General features: G+C 42.5%; 1 protein-coding gene across 7 annotated transcripts in view; it reads right to left on the minus strand.

Moving 5' to 3' along the window:
• LOC142503696 (cytosolic carboxypeptidase 6-like) overlaps positions 1–18,616 on the minus strand; it is a 1,053,590-nt gene that overhangs the window by 205,772 nt on the left and 829,202 nt on the right. For all 7 annotated transcript variants that reach the window (XM_075616294.1, XM_075616295.1, XM_075616299.1 and 4 more), the window contains one exon: positions 3,695–3,784. In XM_075616294.1, coding sequence (XP_075472409.1) covers positions 3,695–3,784 — 90 coding nt within the window. The remainder of the gene's footprint in view (positions 1–3,694; positions 3,785–18,616) is intronic.

Consider the following 18,616-nt stretch of genomic DNA (forward strand, 5'->3'; position numbering starts at 1 on the left):
CTCCTCATATCTCCCCCTCCCAATACCTTCCCCTCAGCTCCTCATATCTCCCCCTCCCCATACCTTCCCCTCAGCTCCTTATATCTCCCCCTCCCCATACCTTCCCCTCAGCTCCTCATATCTCCCCCTCCCCATACCTTCCCCTCAGCTCCTCATATCTCCCCCTCCCCATACCTTCCCCTCAGATCCTCATATCTCCCCCTCCCAATACCTTCCCCTCAGCTCCTCATATCTCCCCCTCCCCATACCTTCCCCTCAGCACCTCATATCTCTCCCTCCTCATACCTTCCCCTCAGCTCCTCATATCTCTCCCTCCTCTCCTCCTATGACACACACACACAGACAGGACACACACACACGCAGCTCACTGAGAAGAAGCTCACTCTATCCGGCCCCGGTACTAAGCCCTGCCCCCGACATACTCTGACCTCCAACCAATCCCCTGCTTCTACTCCCTAAAGCCCAGTCCCCCACCCCCCCGGCATTCTAAAATGGAAAAAATACTACCCGGCTGCCGCATCCTCCCTAGCGCCGCCGCCTCCCCGCGCATCGTCACCGACTCCCCCGCGCACCAGGGAGAAAAACTGGGACATTCCCGGGACGGACGGGCAACCGGGACAGCCCAGCAAAAACCGGGACTGTCCCGGCAAAAACGGGACAAATGGTCACCCTAACTGTGTGGGATCACTCAGGTTACTCCCCTCCCCACCATGTGATGCAAGATTATTATGCAGAAAGGGGTAGCCACTCCTTTGTATATCTTGTGACCAGTGATGTCACAATAGGGAGATAGAAGGGCATATATATGGCTTTGTACCGATGTTCTAGAGACAGGGGGGGCGCATGTAAGAAACGTTGCGCACCCCTGGTATAACTCATCCCTTATATGTAACTCATACTGATTTGTTGTTGTGTTGTTCAGACCTGTAGTGTTTGGAAAGCCCTGTGCCCTATAATTTAATTTATGAAGAACTCACATGGTTGGTTCATTAAAATGGTCAGTGCCTATAATAAATCTACCTTAAATTACTGATGAAACATAAAAATAAATCACAATATATTATGTGGCTTCCACATTTTTCAGTTCTAAACTGGGTTTCTAAATGGTGCTCTGCACCTGCCAGATAAGAAAATGATACAGCCTTTATATAACATAATAACCTAAGTCTAAGACGTGTGTATTTGCAGCTGTGTCTGTTTGAAGATAATCTGCTGTGTTGCCCTTTGGCCCTTGCTCTTTCTGACCATTTTGCTTCATGGAAAAAGCCATTCAGTGCCCTGAAGGTCAAACTAAAGGTTGAATTGCAGATCGTCTTTGTGATAAGAGTTCTAACGGGTAATCTTATTTTGAAAGGATGCTACTTCAGCCCCTTCCCTGCGACACGTTTCTTTGCGATGCAGCGCAGGCCACTCGGGCGGCAAAGACGAGACGTTTGAAGCTGTGTGGAGACTGCTGACAGCGGATCTATTGTCAAATTGTATCCACAAGCAGAATGAAAACAATTTGCGACATCGCTCCCGTCTTGGTAAAAGAAAAGAAATGATATGAAGAAAACAAAAAAATAATTAGTTTTTTGGGGCCACTTGAGATTCGGATGTGCTAAGCCTCTAATAACTCTGGGGGAAAAAATCAGCTGCTAAGTTATGTACAGATGAATATTTTTGCATGTTTACAGTTTGTACTACTTAATTAGCATAGAAATGCCCATAAATGTTTAATCCAAAGTATATATTCTTAATTGATTACTTCCCAATCAACAAACAAAGGAGGAGCTGCGTAGCGCAGATCCCCTTAACCCAGTGGTTCTCAACTTCGACTGAGCCACTGATTGAGCCATCTGTGCTGAAGCAGGGATATCCTCAAAACCTAACCTGTTGTGGTGTCTTGAGGACTGGAGTTGAGATCCCCCTGCCTTAACCGTCGAAACGTAAGAGAGACACATTTTATTAACCAAAGGATTTACACATCAAGGAAATGCCCGGGTTAAATTAGTGCTTAGCAAAGTAATGTAATCAGGTGTATTTTGGTGTCAATGTGGGTGGGGGAATCAGCTTGTGATTTGAGGACTGTTAAAAGGAAGTCTTGGGGAGCAGTTGAGCGGTGGAATGCATCTAATTCTGCATCTCTGTTCTTTTTCCTTTTCTTAGTGTCAAATAACCTCACCAAATCTGAGATGGCATTAACCTCCCGGCTAATTATCTGTAACATATACAGTATATGCAAACAAACGAAGGGGCCCTTTTACATTAAAAGCAGCCACAGTCAAACCCAGTATGTCTGAGACAGCCTTTATTTGTGTTGAAACATATACTGGCTGATATAATTAGTGCTGGTTTATATGAAGGTGATATCGTATGAAGGTAATTATATCCATTCATTTGTTCTGCAGTAGTTTACTTTTGATCTTATATGGAGGCAAATAACGTTTCTTATACATTTGTGAATTAAAATTAGGCTAATTAGCTGTCATATATAATTTGTATGATTAATTAAACGTGTACACTTGTGTTCAAAATGTTGCTTTGATACAAAGTTCTATGCACATTCAAGTATCAAAAGGCACGGTTTATACAGGGTCGCCCACCCCAAAGCGCTCAGCTGAAAGTAGCCCAGTTTTTCATGTTGGTGTCACGCGGTTTCTGACCCACAGGAAAGTTTTTCCCCAGCAGGGATTTACATTTGATTTTTAGAATGGCACAGAGGCTGTAGGTGACGTGCCATTACAAGACGAATGTTACTGCGCTGGAATAGAGGAGAGCACAACAACACTATTTGAAAAATGATTTGTTTATGCTCAAGGAAAAAAAGGGAAAGGATATTTTAAATGGGTGGATGCGTGCACATCCCTTGGTTATGTGTCGTCCTTTGGCAAGCACTGTTAAGGATGCCCCACTCCCCCAAATAAAAAAATTAATCCCCCCCAAAAATTCCTAACCGCCTCCCCTCCAGCCGCAGATAGGAAGCAGGGGGTCTACGGAGATGAACCACATTAATTTCAGCTCCGGGGACCCCCTGCTTCCTGAGATACTTCTTTAGGGGGTACCGGTATCTTCTGCTCAGGTTTAGCTGTCCCATCACATGGGCCAATAAGAAGCCCTGATGTAATATGTGCTTCCTATTGGCCCATGTGACCATGGGCTTTAAATCTGAGCAGGAGATACCGGCAACCGCTATGGAGGTAAGTATCTCAGGAAGCAGGGGGTCCCCGGAGCTGAAATTAACGGGGTTAAGCTCCGGAGACCCTCTGCTTCAATCCTACATGTATTTAAAAGGTGCCTTATCTGCTTACCACCCAGGGACAGGCCTGGGTGTATGGAATACAAATTAGTGGTACAGATTACCCTCTCCTACTATTTGTCCACTGCTTGCATTTAGGACAACCAAGGCCAGGCCAATGGTGGGTCAGACGGTCCAATTATTCAGGGAGTTGGAAATTGGGTTTGCATTTCAAACTGCTGCAGTGTGCAGTGTAGCCATACTCAGCGTGGCTTTATATTACAGCACATTTGTTTTTCTAAGCGTGGCTTTCACCACTAGTCCACCCTTAACAGGTTCTCCTGGATTCTGCCAATGACTTAGCATTTCCTCTGCAGTTTGTCTATACGAAGTCACTTTGGTACCGGACGCCTTTTGCCCCTGAAAGTCTCCGGTCTTTGTACCTAAAGGGAGTTAGAGACGGCGATGGCTACTCACCCTGACACACGAATGAAGAAGGGGTTTCCCCAGGGTGCACCCGAGCCGTTATAAACACGACCCTCTGCTCGGATTCAGACACCAGGTTCACTAGAAGAGAGAGACAGGCCTCATCAATTCAGCGCCGCAGATTGAAGCATTAATATTAATAAGTCCCTTTTTATTAAAATACGCCATAAATTATGAATCTCTTTGAATCCATTATTAAATAAATCACCTGCACCCTCTCCTCCTGTGTTAGTGGGAGAAGGAAATGCCAAGTTAACACTTCCCGGCCCACTGCTTGGTATTTTCCTCGAGCCGTGAAAGAGCTCATAAAATTAAACACAATGTTATCATCATCATTACTTTAATAATATTTCAAAGCTGTGGACTGCAAACTGTCACATGGAAATCTCGGGGTTCTATTACAGACGGAAGGTGCAGGAAATTACACGGATTCAGAAAGCAAGATAGCAATAACCATCATCACGCATTGGAACTCAGAGTGTATGAAAACACTATACATTGTAATGTGGTCCAAGACAGAACCTTTTTCATATTTTATCCCTATAGAGTGCTGATGCTGTATATAGTATGAGAGACATTGCATCCTTTTCATTTTGATATCAGTAAATATCTCATAGTTAATCTTTGATACACTTGCTTGTGTTTTTTTAATAAATAATTGTGATGAATATGGCAGAAAGTATTACGTATTTTAATCAATCTGGTACACGAGAGGTTAACGTTGGTTACAAAGTGTCTTAAAATATATTAATTGTTTTATGGCAGGATGACCCGCTGTGCATGCCTAGTTTTAAGCGCTGATCTAGGGATAAGAATATCTGGTTTTGTAAGTGGGGTGATTGAATTATGGGTGTCATGACACTAGACCACACCCCGAAAGGTGGACTTGGGTTGTTCACAATTACGGGAATTTAGAATATAAATCATGCATTTGAATTAAGAAGTAGAATTCAACAAGATTAGTGTCTGATGTCAATAAGATACGTGAATTCTCATATACCAATCTGTGACCTCTTTTGAAAAAATTGGATCAATGTTATGCGATAACTTTGTTCAGATTCTGCTTATTTTATCGTTTAATTTTTAGAAACTGTCTGGATTTTATACTGTGTGTTTCTTGTAATAATCTTTTTCTGTAACCTAAGCACTGTACTTTTTTGTATATAAAATCTAAACTTTAATAAGTAATTATTTGAGCTCTGATTTGAACTGTTGTACACGTTATAGGGAGTAAATGACCTTTTCTGACACATTTTACTATAACAGAAGTGTGTGTTAAGTGCATAGTTTTCTTAACAAACAGAGACCAGAGACTCAGCAAATTCATATTTTGATCATTTCTTTGGTGGTGGCAGCAGATTAAAGATATTTATTTTGATGGACTGAGGGTATGTATATATTATTCATTTGAGGGACCTTTGCAGAAGGTGAAAAGTGGGTCAGCTAGCTAGCTGGGTGTTTTAACCCTTGTCACATACTGTATACTGTATGTCATGTGCTCACAGGTGTGCCGCATGTGAGAATAATATATGATTTTTATTTGCTATCTTTTGCACTTGGAATGCAGACATTTTGCGGTGGGAGACTTTATTCAGTATTGGCCATGTCACTAAAAGACGTAAGTCTAACACGCCTCATCAAGTGAATTTAAAGGCAGAAATATAGATGTTCTTGTAGCTTCATTCTCTACATCACTAAAGTGTTCATATATGCAGTGTGGGTAGAGATGGACAATTTGGGGGGGCAGATTTGGATCCGCAGTGGATCGGCCGGTCCTTTTGGTCTGTGGATTTCAACGGATCAATGTCAAAAAGGGAGATTTGCGGTTTGCGGATTTTTAAAATTATTATTACCAATACACTCCACAAATTCCGCAATCTGTGGACGGATTTGTAGAATCCAATCCACATATTCAGCAATCCGTTGGCAGATTCTTAGAATCCGTGGATTGGATTCTACAAACCCGTCCACTGATTGTTCCCAATGGCGGGTTTTGATGAATCAGCACAGATTAAAACCGGCCAAATGCGTTTGCGGATTTTACACCGCGAATCGAATTTAGAGTTGAAAATGCGAGAAAATCAGGGAAACAGATTGGGTGGATTCGCCCATATCTAATTGTGGGGTATTCCTTAAACACAATACCTTGTACTGCAAAATGGGTAAAAAAAAAAGTGCATTGTTTTAAATACATTTTGTTTATCAATCTGGTGCTGTTCTTTTGCATGCGTTTTGCAGCCAATAGATATTATTTTAAAGCTACCAATGTATTTTTATGAGGAAATATCCCAGAATGCACATTTAACCGCTTTGTTCTCAGTGGGGTGTCTAACTCTTGTAGGGTAAAGTAGGGGTGCGCAACCTGGGGGGCGCAAGATTTTCTAGGAGGGGCACAGCGGTTACAGAGGCCCAGCACTCTTCCCAAGGCATTTAAATGAAATGCCGGGGCATCGCGCGAGACCTCTGCAACTTCCCTTACCTTGTCTTCGGCGACGCATCGCCATGGGAACGCGGCGTCAAATGAAGCTGTGGGGTCACGTGATGTCACCAAGCTGCGTCATTTGTCGCCAGAGACAAGGTAAGGAGGGGGGAGTGCAGACAGGGGGGCGCAGACTGAAACGTTTGCGCCCCCCTGGGGTAAAGCACCGCAGGGTTCCTGGGCTATGAAAGTGTTAAAGTACCATGCCCAGTAAAATCCAATTTCAGCAGCTGAAGGCACTTTTTAGCTGTTACCCAGGAAAAGTGCTTGTAATGAAATATTGTAAGCGTGTTTGTGAAAAGTTATGAATCATGTTCAGTTTGGTAAACAAGAATCAAAGACCATTCTTCAAAGCCTATTTTTACAGCGTGTACATTAGAGATAGGACATTTGGGTTCAATACAGAAAAAAATGCAATTTCACTTCCAAAACTACCTTTACTTATTGTGCTGGAATACATCCAAGCAGGGGTTGTACAGCTCCGAAACCAGACTGGCAGTTTTATTTGTACTTTGTGTCTGTTGCTAATTTTAAAAGTGGTTTTATAAGAAGAGAGAAGGAATATAAAAGAAAAACAATCAAGAAACCGCAGCCAGAAACTGGAAAGTTTTACAGAAAGAACAGTGCGACCACTTTACTGGTCGGGGGCAATAATTAGCAGGACCCTCAAGTCTGTGTGAAATTCTTCATGAATTTTCCTCTGTCGCCATTTGCCACAGTGTCAAAAGTAAGAAGTGTTTTAGTTATTAAAATCTCTTGGCTGCAAAACTGGGATGCCACTCCTTGCATTTCTTGTGACCTGTGATGTCCCTATTGGGAGTATAGAGGGTACTGTGTATTTATAGCTCCATCCAATGTTCTAGAAACAGGTTCTTCAGAGTTCAGACTGGGGTCCTCACTATGAGTCCTGGAAATAGGTTTGTGCGTATAGCTAAGTGTATTAAGATGCGTCTTGTCACCGTTTGTTGTTTTCACGTGCCCTTTACGTAAGGGACCAACATCATTCTCACTATTGAAAAGGAGGAAGCATGCTCTTGATAGGAGTTCTCGGCATAGTAACTCCGTAGTATATTTGGACTGGCCCAACTGGACGGTTCCTAGTGCAGTCCTAATCAAATAGGTATGGAAGAAGTATGTCTTGGGTTACTAAACCAGGAGCCCAAAGTGTATGCCTGAGAGGCCCATTCTATATGGAGCATTACTGACCTTTAGCAAGAGACAGTCACTTTATCTCTTACTATGGGTAACAAGTCTAAGTTCCTCCCCAGTGTAGGAGTGAGAGATACCAGAGTGTGACAAAAAAGAAAAAATCTGTGCTAACTAAACAAAATGTGCAAGTTATTTAGGGGGGGAATATATATGTAGCCCCCTTTTCCCCATGCTTAAGGGAACTACGCTGGCAACTACGCATGCTGCTGTACCTGTATGGTCACAGGAGGCCTTAGGCTGCACTTATAGTGCCGGTGACAGCGATGCAAAGGCGACGGTGACGTCACACTGCGGTCACTGGAAAAATCAAATTGACTTGACTTCCTGGTGCAGAAAGATGAGATATCATGTGTTGAGTCCACACACACCTCTGTTGAAATCTGATTTTCATAAACCCTTGCTAAGCTTTAAGTATAATTTTTCCCCATTGAAACAACATAAGCCCACCCCTGTCATACATCAGCTGTTAGATCGACAGTTTTACAACAGAGTAAAAAAAAAACTTAGAAATGACGACGTTTAAACTTTTCCTCAATATCTAAACGCACTCATAACTTTGCTTCTGTAATAACTACACACACGTGAGCTACATCAATGAATTCAGGCCGTCTTTACGGACGCAATGAGACTAATACCGACCGTCATAATCCTACATTTGAGTGAGAAATAGATATCTGTCTCTTAGCACCTGCTAAACCTGACGTGTCTTGTGTCAGTACATGCCACTCGTTGCCACGGATACAGACATGCAACTCCCAGCATGTTCAGCAGATGATGTCACATGATATTCTCATTTTTAATAAAGCTTACCCTGTGTGTCACCTCTCTCTGGAATGCACCAGTAATTATTCACGAACTTTGATATTGACAGAATAGTATCTGGTTAGCGCTTACAACCCTCAAACCACATGTTACTTTTATTGAATCATCCATGAAAGCCCCTACCCGCCCCCCCCCCCCCCCCTCCAATTAAGTCATCTTTGAAGATCCCAGACCCCGGAAAGGTCTTGACTTGTCATAAACCCAATATATTGTATTTTTAAAATAAAACTCCAATCACATTAACCCCTAAAACACCAGATGGATTAAAGTACATAATATCTCATGATATTATCATGACAAGGTGAAAGGAAGATAACATGTCATTAAGAAAAGTACAACACATTTCTTTGGAAGGTGTTGTAGGACTCAGTCACAGGGGTTAATCAGAAATGTTTAAATAAAGTATTTCTTAGCCAGGCTACGAGTGGGATTTCCATGCAAGTTGGAAAAACTTTTGAGTAGATAATCTGTCTTTTTTGCAATGCTGGAGGAATTTGTATTTGAAGAATTCTCTATCCTATTGCGATCTTCATTGACTTGTATAAAAAAATACAGCTTTTAATCTCAAATCCCTACTGGCATTTACATATAAACACCGAAAATGCTACTGGGCTTTGGAGATTTAATTTACCAAAAGAGAAAAGTAGTTTTCTTGCAGTGTGCATCTTTTAACTTAACATCTTCTCAGGAGTCAGAGAAACTGAATTATTTGAAGAAGAAAAACTGGAATAACCTGTGATTTGTGAAGTCTCATAAGGAACAAAATGGAAAGATGTATTTCCACTTATTTGCCAAGTTCGGTTTCTATTTAGTAAGCTTCACCGGTGCTATTTATTAAAGTGCCCCAGCTGCAGAACTGGTGGCACCAGATTTATCAAAGAATGTGTTCCCATTGAGCACATTTACATATCTAGCAAGCTCACAGGTTCAATGTTTATTGTCAGGCACCAAATTGAGAATTATGCAATTAAACTGTAATTAGCATGAGATTCAGAAGCATTCGTTATGACATTTCTGGGACAGACATGAGAAATTTCTCACATACTGTACATTGACATTGTGAGGAATATTGAACGTTTGCTGCCGGTCAAAAAGTCACAAAAAAGAGCAACTTTCGCACCAAATTTTGCAAATACAGTATCTCAGCTATTTCTGCTAAACTTTGTGGGATTAGTGTTGCGTAATTTGCTGAAGAAATAAATATATGCCTTATTAATCTGCACATAACATAAGAGTGAACTTTTTGGCAGTAGTCTTGAAAATTTCCATTGACCAACTGATCGGCCACTCGCTCTGGGTGAGCTTGATGGGCTTTAAAGTTTAAAGCTCCCGCGTCACACGAGCCAATAGGAAGCGGAACCAGATGGCATCCATAATGTGAACCCTGGTAGCTGAGCAGAGCGGCTACCGGCACCTATTACGGAGTTAAGTATCTCCGGAAGCAAGGAATCCCTGGAGCTGAAATTAATGGGGTTCAACTCCGGAGACACCCCCTGGCTGCAATTCTTGACCAAAAAAAATGTTAAAGAAATGTATTCCATCCTCAGTCAGAAATAGTTTATTTTCTCTGCGTGGAGGATGAAGTATACAGTATATGCACATTGAGTATATGGGGGTTGGATGGGTTATTCAAAGTAATTGAGTGTAGAGAAGGCAGATAGTCTCCGACACTAGCAAGTCAGATCCACGTATCTCCATAACCCTTTTGTGGCACGGTAAGCGTTTGATCTGTGATGACATCCCTGGGTTTTTATAAGCTTTTGGCTTTCACCTGCTGCTGGGGAGGTAATGAGACACGGCAGGAGTAGGGAAAAGACAGATTAAAGAGATTACTTTACGCCAATTTCTATTTCAAGTCACTTTAGAGACAGGTAACCTTCAGATTAGAGTTTTGTATCCAAAACAAGCAGGATATTGGATTTTCTTCTAACGTTTTCTTCTGTCTTAAAAATGATTAGGTGTGAATTTTTTAGATTTATCGTTTTAATGTATCGCCCGTGTGCTCACATGCAGCGGGTTTTGCTTAAATCTCTTAAACGGTTCATTTTGTAGCTCAACTGACATTAGAGATTCGTTTAGAATGGGCCTCTAATGTAAATGCATTGCAAGCCCCTCCGGCACTGCAGGGGTTAAATCGAAGTAATTTCAACCTAGGCGGCAATGCAAACAAACAGGGCTTTGTGTTGATGCTGGGCTTATAAATACATTAGACAAATTGTCCTACTACGCCCACACCTAATCATTTGGCAGAACATGTGAAGAGAAAATGCAATTTGGTGCTGCATTCTAAGGCACAGCTCAGATGTGAAGGTTACCCACTTCCAGAGTGACTTCAAAAAGCATTTTGTGTCAAGTAATTGTATCCAATATATTACATAGTTACATAGTAGATGAGGTTGAAAAAAGACGTACGTTCATCAAGTTCAACCTATGCTAAATTTAGACAACAGATACTTTATCCTATATCTATACAGGCATACCCCGGTTTAAGGACACTCACTTTAAGTACACTCGCGAGTAAGTACATCTCGCTCAATAGGCAAACGGCAGTTCACGCATGCGCCTGTCAGCACGTCCTGAACAGCAATACCGGCTCCCTACCTGTACCGAAGCTGTGCGCAAGCGGGGAGAATATAGAGCCTGTTACAAATGCGTTATTTACATCAGTTATGCACGTATATGACGATTGCAGTACAGTACATGCGTCGATAAGTGGAAAAAAGGTAGTGCTTCACTTTAAGTACATTTTCGCTTTACATACATGCTCCGGTCCCATTGCGTACGTTAATGCGGGGTATGCCTGTACTTACTTATTGATCCAGAGGAAGGCAAACAATAAACCCCAGTGTCATATCATCCAAAGTTATCTCATAAGGGGAAAATAAATTCCTTCCTGACTCCAAGAATTGGCAATCGGATTAATCCATGGATCAACATCCTTCCCATGTATACTTATTTGGTATATCCCTGTATACCTTTCCTCTCTAAAAAGATGTCCAACCTTTGTTTTAACAAATCTATTGTATCTGCCATCACAGAGTCCATGGGTAATGAATGCCACATTTTAACTGCCCTTACTGTAAAGAACCCTTTACTTTGTTGCTGGTGAAATCTCATTTCCTCCAACCTTAAGGGATGGCCCCGAGTCCTTTGCATTGCCCTTGGGATGAATAGTTCTTTTGAAAGCTCCCTGTACTGTCCCTGAATATATTTGTATATAGTTATCATGTCCCCTCTTAGACGCCTCTTTTCTAATGTAAATACATCAAATTTAGCTAGCCTCTCCTCCTAAGTTAGATTGTCCATCCCCTTTATTAATTTGGTTGCTCTTATCTGCACTCTCTCTAGTTCCATAATGTCTTTTCTAAGGAGTGGTGCCCAAAATTGTACTCCATATTTAAGGTGTGGTCTTACTAATGCTTTGTAAAGGGGCATCATTATGTTTACTTCCCTTCCATCCATTGCACGTTTAATGCAATATGCTTCTTCCTCAACCCAAAAATGCCTCAGCTACATGATCTAATGTAATCTGCAATTCTTGTAAAAGCAAGTGCCGCGATGATTGTCTGATTTCTATTTGATGAATGAGGAATGATAAGTTGCTGATGTTTAAAAAGTCGTCTACATCTCACATGGACAACCAAGCAGCTTCAATCCCACTGGTCTGTTCTGTAAGTCTTGCTTTCTCTGCAGCACTTGTTGACAATTTAGTGTCAGATACCATATATTCACGTGTCACATAGCGAATACCCACATGTCAGACACAGAATAACCACATGTCAGACACAGAATACCAACTACCAACGTGTCAGACACAGAATAACCACATGTCAGACACAGAATACCCATGTGTCAGACACAGAATACACACGTGTCAGACACAGAATACCCACGTGTCAGACACAGAATACCGACGTGTCCGACACAGAATACCCCCGTGTCAGGTACCAAATACCCACGTGTCAGACACAGAATACCAACGTGTCAGACACAGAATAACCACATGTCAGACATAGAATACTCACGTGTCAGACACAGAATACCAACGTGTCAGACACAGAATAACCACATGTCAGACATAGAATAACCACGTGTCAGACACGGAATAACCACGTGTCAGGTACCAAATACCCATGTGTAAGATACCGAATATGCATGTGGGACCTCCTAGTCACTGGTGTCTGTGTATCAAAGTAACTTGGTGTTAGTTAATATTGATGCTAGGAGATGCTGCTTATACGCAATGTACCAAGACACCTATTTGATATGTGCTAACTTGGAATAGAACGCACATGTATAATGGGCTGCAACAAATTTGGCATCTCCCTCTCCATAACTTTCTCCCCCTTTTTCCTGGAGTCATAAAGTCTTTCAGGTCTGATACGGTGTAAACCTCCCTAGCTAATGCTCTGCATCAAAAGGAAGATGGTGGATTATCAAATATTATATTTAAAAAGGTGTTCAGTGGGCAAATATACATTGCAGTGCAACAAAGAGAAATATTATTTCCGTCAATACATATGTGAGATTTGGGGAGTTATATTTGTTAACGTTTCCCAACTAAAAGGATAGAAATCTTGTATAGGTAACTACTCCCAGCTCCAAAAATAGCGATACAGAGACTCTGAGAAATGATCTGAGAGACCCGAAAATGAAAAGTATATGACATATATGAAGTCCAAAAGATGGTTCTAAATCCGCAGCAAATCAGGTTATAAGTTCTTGGGCAAATAACATCGCCTGTTGTGTACAATGAAGGACTGAACTAACAGGGAAAGATGGACCCAATGAGAGAGTAGCTAGAGAAACTAGAGCCAGCCTTGAACCGAACCCTTAGTAACTCATTAGCATGAATATCTCGGTCCTAGCTTCTGCATCCCTTAATGTCCAAAGATATTGAGGTAAATACCTGTGTCCTTGTGGTAAAGCCTTGCAGGATCCCGCGTGCTGAAGCTGTGGCGATACCGAAGCCTCAGACCGTCTGAGAAAAACTTCAGGCTACTCACATGGAGGTGTCCGTCTCCCCTCGGCGTTCTCCCATGAGGCGTAGCGAATTGCCGGAACCTGCGCTGTGAAAGTGCGTCACTCCAATCGTGGGGCAGTAGAGTTGAAAAAATTGGTGGAACAGCAGGAACCCCTGCAGTTCCATCAATTTTTTCAACTCTAAAAGGATAGAAACTCTGGATTTATCAAATACAATATCCTATTGAAAGAAATGGCATGTTTTCCTTTGAATTGTGCTCTGCTATTTGTATCAGTTTTGCAGCCAGAACACTTTGGTAAATAGCCACCATTAAACCTCCCTGATCTGTGAATCCCTTTGCATTTCTCCCTTAGGATCATACACCTGTTTACAGTACAGAGGAGAATCAAGATCCTTGGAAAGATGGATATTTGTCTTGTTCGTAAGTGTTGCTTAGCAACGGAGTGTATAGATAAACAGTGGGATAAACAGAAATCAATATTTTTCCAAGTGTTCAGTGAAACATGAATAAATTCTGGAGTACTTAACGCAGAAATACAAGGAGGAGAGAAGCAAGATGTAACCCGTACGCTGTGTGCTGGGTGTGAAGATTGTCAATCTGGTTTATACTATACATCTCATATGCAAGCACCTTGACTCCTTGCAGGCGAACTTACCATAATAGACCTCTACTGTTTCTGTAACTTCTCCCTACTTACCACTTAGATTGTAAGCTCTTCGGGGCAGGGAATCCCTTTCCTATTGTTACTTTCATGTCTGAAGCGCTTATTCCCACTATGTGTTGTAATATTATGCCACGTGAATTACTGCTGTGAAGCGCTATGTACCTGGATGGTGCTATATAAATAAAGATATATACAGGCATACCCCGCATTAACGTACACAATGGGACCGGAGCATGTATGTAAAGCGAAAATGTACTTAAATTGAAGCACTACCTTTTTCCCACTTATCGCTGCATGTACTGTACGGCAATCTTCATATACGTGCATAACTGATGTAAATAACGCATTTGTAACAGGCTCTATATAGTCTCCCCGCTTGCGCACAGCTTCAGTACAGGTAGGGAGCTGGTATTGCTGTTCAGGACGTGCTGACAGGCGCATGCGCGAGCTGCCATTTGCCTATTGGACAATATGTCCTTACTCGCGAGTGTACTTAAAGTGAGTGTCCTTAAACCGGGGTATGCCTGTAAATACATACATACATACTGTGACATAGTCCAAAGATGTTAGGCAGCTTTCTGCCCCATTTTAGGTCAGAAAGTGCAGGAATAGTTAAAAATGATCCATTCCACAGCTTCACATTAACTCAGACTGCTGGATGGAAAATCCAGACCACAGATTACAATGGGTCTAGTTCTCCCTCACCTGCTCTTCTAATCACTTGCACAGGTATTTAGAGCAGAGAGGTTTCATTTCACTCTCTCTCCTTAGAGCCTGGAGGCTGGGGTTATCGCTGCTCCCCTGCATCCAGTTTCGGGGTGGACGGCCCCTCCAAGTATCACAGTACCAGAGGATTTGCCTGGACACTTGGGACCGAGTTCCCACCACGAACAGATAAGACAAACAAATGTTTATTGCTGTTTCTAAAAGACTATGCTGTATCTAGTGACCCTAAATGAGAGGGCATTGTTTTAAGCTGGGGAACCAGGTTAGTTGGCCCAGCAGCAGTTAGAGGCTGATTCTGATGTGTAGTTAGATCCCTGAAAGGGATAGGATTTCTTTATATGATTTGGTTTTTATTTCTTAAAAGTGACACTGTGTGAAATGCTATAACACTGATATGAGTAAACCGCTGAATGAAAATATCTGAGTGCCTCTAACCTACACATGTTAAAGCCGCAGTCCCTTACTGGGATGAAAATAAAGCAGGCAGAAGCCTGAGTTAAGCAATATAATACTTTGCATGATCCTGTTTGTTGTATAATTAACCCTAGAAGACTGTGTCGGGAAGAACCCAGACAGACGTCAGCGCTACAAAAGAGGGGCGTTTGTCACATATGGTGGAGAATGCGGGTCGACACTAAAAAGTCTGTGGGTTTGCAAATAAATGCGGGGGTTTAAAATGGCCACCCAGCTGAACTAAAGTACAGATGCTATGAGTGAAGTCTGTCCCACTGTGTGTATCAGTTGTGCTTCTAGCATACACAGAGAATGTGCGAAGTGTGGATGCAATAGCACCCTGAACCCAAACAGAAAACCAAAATGTTTTGCTGAAGAAAAAAAAAAAATTGCATCTAGCAAGTGCTGTTTGTAAAGCTAATACCTTTTGCTGAAGTGAGTGAATTTGCAGCTTGCAAGTGCTGTATGTAAGTTGCTGAAGTGAGTGAAATTGCAGCTAGCAAATTGTCCCTGCCGGGTTTCTAAAATGGCCGACGTGAAATGTTTGTTGTGTAATGTACGTAACCATACAAAACAGTGTCCCTTCAGGCCATACTATGATCACGACCCTGGAGGAGAGCCGTACCCACAGATGAATTTAGTATGCTGGGCCTGTCGTGAAGTAGGTCACATGGAAGATGTGTGCCCCAAAATTTTCAAAGACAAACAGCTGCAAAAGCAAGTGAGTGCAAACAAGATGTGGAAGCTGATACCAGTGAGTGTGTGCCCAGTACCACTGATATCTCTGGAGCTAATAAAGCAAAAAGAAAGAAGAAGAAAAAGAAAACTGTTCCTCAAGTCACAGGGGAAGTGACCAAGCCACTTGAACCTGCGCTGTCAGGACATACGTCAGAAAGGCGCCGAGATGTGCTGCAGACCGGAGTGACCGGCAGAATTGTCACGGAACAGTGGCAAAGGAAAAGGAGGAGCAAAGGGAAGCTGAGTCCTTGAACCAGGATAAAGAGGCTTTGGTTTCTGCACTCCAAGCTGCCCGCCATGATTATGAAGTCCTGTGGCAGGGATTGATGAAGGAGCGAGAATGTTGGAAGAAGGAGCAAGAAGCTAACAATAAGGAGCGAGAAGCGAACGCTGAGTTACAGAGGTGTATACTCCCAGCTTTACAAGAGCACGAGGCTTTGAAGAAAACAGAGTCTCTCTTACGGAGTGAGCTGGAAGAGGTGACGACTAGTCTGGAAAAGGCCAACACCGTAATTGCTATCCTAAAACAGAAATACGGGAAGGCTCTACAAGAGGTTCACGCACTCAGCACAGAGGTGCAACACTTACGCCTGGAGGGCCACGGTCTGAACACAGAGCTGGGAATATTGAAGGAAACCTGTGAGAATGCCCTGAGTAATATAGAGACTGTAAAGAGAGAGAATGTAATTCTGACACAGAAAAATTCAGACTTGACTGACCAGATCAGTGAAGGTGATAAGAAGCTTCATCAAGCAGGAAAAGTGGAGAAGCAATTGATCCAGGAAAAGCTAAAAATACAGGAAGAGCTGCAGAAGCGGATGGCTGAGCGTGAGATACAGTGCGCCGAAAGGGAGGAGGTGTCCGTCCGTCAAGTGGTCTGCCTGACATTGCGCTATGAAAGCGAGATGGCCGAAATCCACAAGCAGCTGGACCACACGGCAAATGAGGGGGCCGGCTGATGCTGGAGCTGGACAAGACCCGGGAGGAGCACCTGCAGCTGCAGGTCAAGAATAGAGAAAAGGAAACAGAGTTAAACCTTGCGCGAAACAGATGACAGATATGGAATCGCGACTCAACTCCAAAGAAGTTGAATTAGAAGCCGCTAGAGTGGTTCAGTCGGGATATCAATCCTACCTTCTAACCAAGCAAGCTGTATGTTCCTATACGCATATCTTCAATGCTGTTGCAATATTACGATTTGCTATAAAGATGAAGTTGGAGAAAGAGATTCCAAGGCTGAAAGTGACACGGTCACAAAAGGAGACCAGGGAAAGTAAACTCGATGCCCCCACTGATGACAAAGAGGAAGGAGAAAGAATTTACTTTGATTGTGCTGCTGCTATTCCAGAAACAGATAGGCACCCTCCTGAGAATACTGAGAATATGCTCCCTGATCTGGGATTCAAAAATCCAGATCCTCAATTTCATTTACGTTGTCCAGAAGATTATCAAACTAGTGAACACACCCAGGCCAACACAGAAGATGTTTTAGCCAAGTGGGTGGCAGTTCCTGAAAACACAAACTTGTTGACAGATCCTGATGACGTTGTTAATATGGACTACGTTTGTACAGAGGCAACTAGGTCTCCAAAACCCAAAGGCCTGGTAATGGCCACAAAAGGGAAATCAAAGATTGAAAAGAAAAAGCAACAAAGGTCAACACGGCGCCTGAATAGTTCCAGATCTCACCACTCTGGACCACACTGTGGAGCCAAGGAGAATCCGGTCCGAGGGTCTCATCAGTGGCTGAAGAAACAGTCCAGTCATTTGCAGGATGCAGCGGGCTATGAAATAAAGTCAGAGGATGCAATGGACTGGAAGTCAAGAAAAAAAAAATGTTTGGGGGAACTGACCGATTTTTTTTATTTACACGTGTGGACTATGTCACGGACACTTAACTATGCAAATAAGCTATTGTAGTTAAGGTATATTAGGCCTCTAGAATAAGCATTTTGTCAATATTACAATGTTATATTGGTTCTCTGTGTTGAAAATGTAGCTAAACTACAAATTAATATACAGGGTTGATGGCCCTTTTTGTTGGTAAATATATGAGGTTCCTATTCTAGAGTAGAAAAGAAAAAACCCAGGGAGGTAAAAGAAACTATTTGGTTTTGTGAGTATATTTAGCATATCCTGGGTTATAAGAATGTGTGCTAGACATTTATTTTTCAAAATAGTTCCCTAATATAGAGCAACAAAATATGTTTGCCAAGTATAGTCTCTTATGACGAAAACTATTGTCCATAATTGCCGTGGAGAAAAAAAAAAGTTAATATTCGTGTTGTGAATGTTTAATATTGTACTGGGGAGTTAGCTTAAGTATTTCAGGTAGGCCGCTCACCCCAGTAGGTGTGAGCTGGGGAGGGGGATATGTGACATAGTCCAAAGATGTTAGGCAGCTTTCTGCCCCGTTTTAGGTCAGAAAGTGCAGGAATGGTTAAAAATGATCCATTCCACAGCTTCACATTAACTCAGACTGCTGGATGGAAAATCCAGACCACAGATTACAATGGGTCTAGTTCTCCCTCACCTGCTCTTCTAATCACTTGCACAGGTATTTAGAGCAGAGAGCTTTGCATTTCACTCTCTCTCCTTAGAGCCTGGAGGCTGGGGGTATCGCTGCTCCCCTGCATCCAGTTTCGGGGTGGATGGCCCCTCCAAGTATCACAGTACCAGAGGATTTGCCTGGACACTTGGGACCGAGTTCCCACCACGAACAGATAAGACAAACAAATGTTTATTGCTGTTTCTAAAAGACTATGCTGTATCTAGTGACCCTAAATAAGAGGGCATTGTTTTAAGCTGGGGAACCAGGTTAGTTGGCCCAGCAGCAG

Source organism: Ascaphus truei, chromosome 10 (genome assembly GCF_040206685.1).
Source record: "Ascaphus truei isolate aAscTru1 chromosome 10, aAscTru1.hap1, whole genome shotgun sequence".
NCBI lineage: Eukaryota > Metazoa > Chordata > Amphibia > Anura > Ascaphidae > Ascaphus > Ascaphus truei.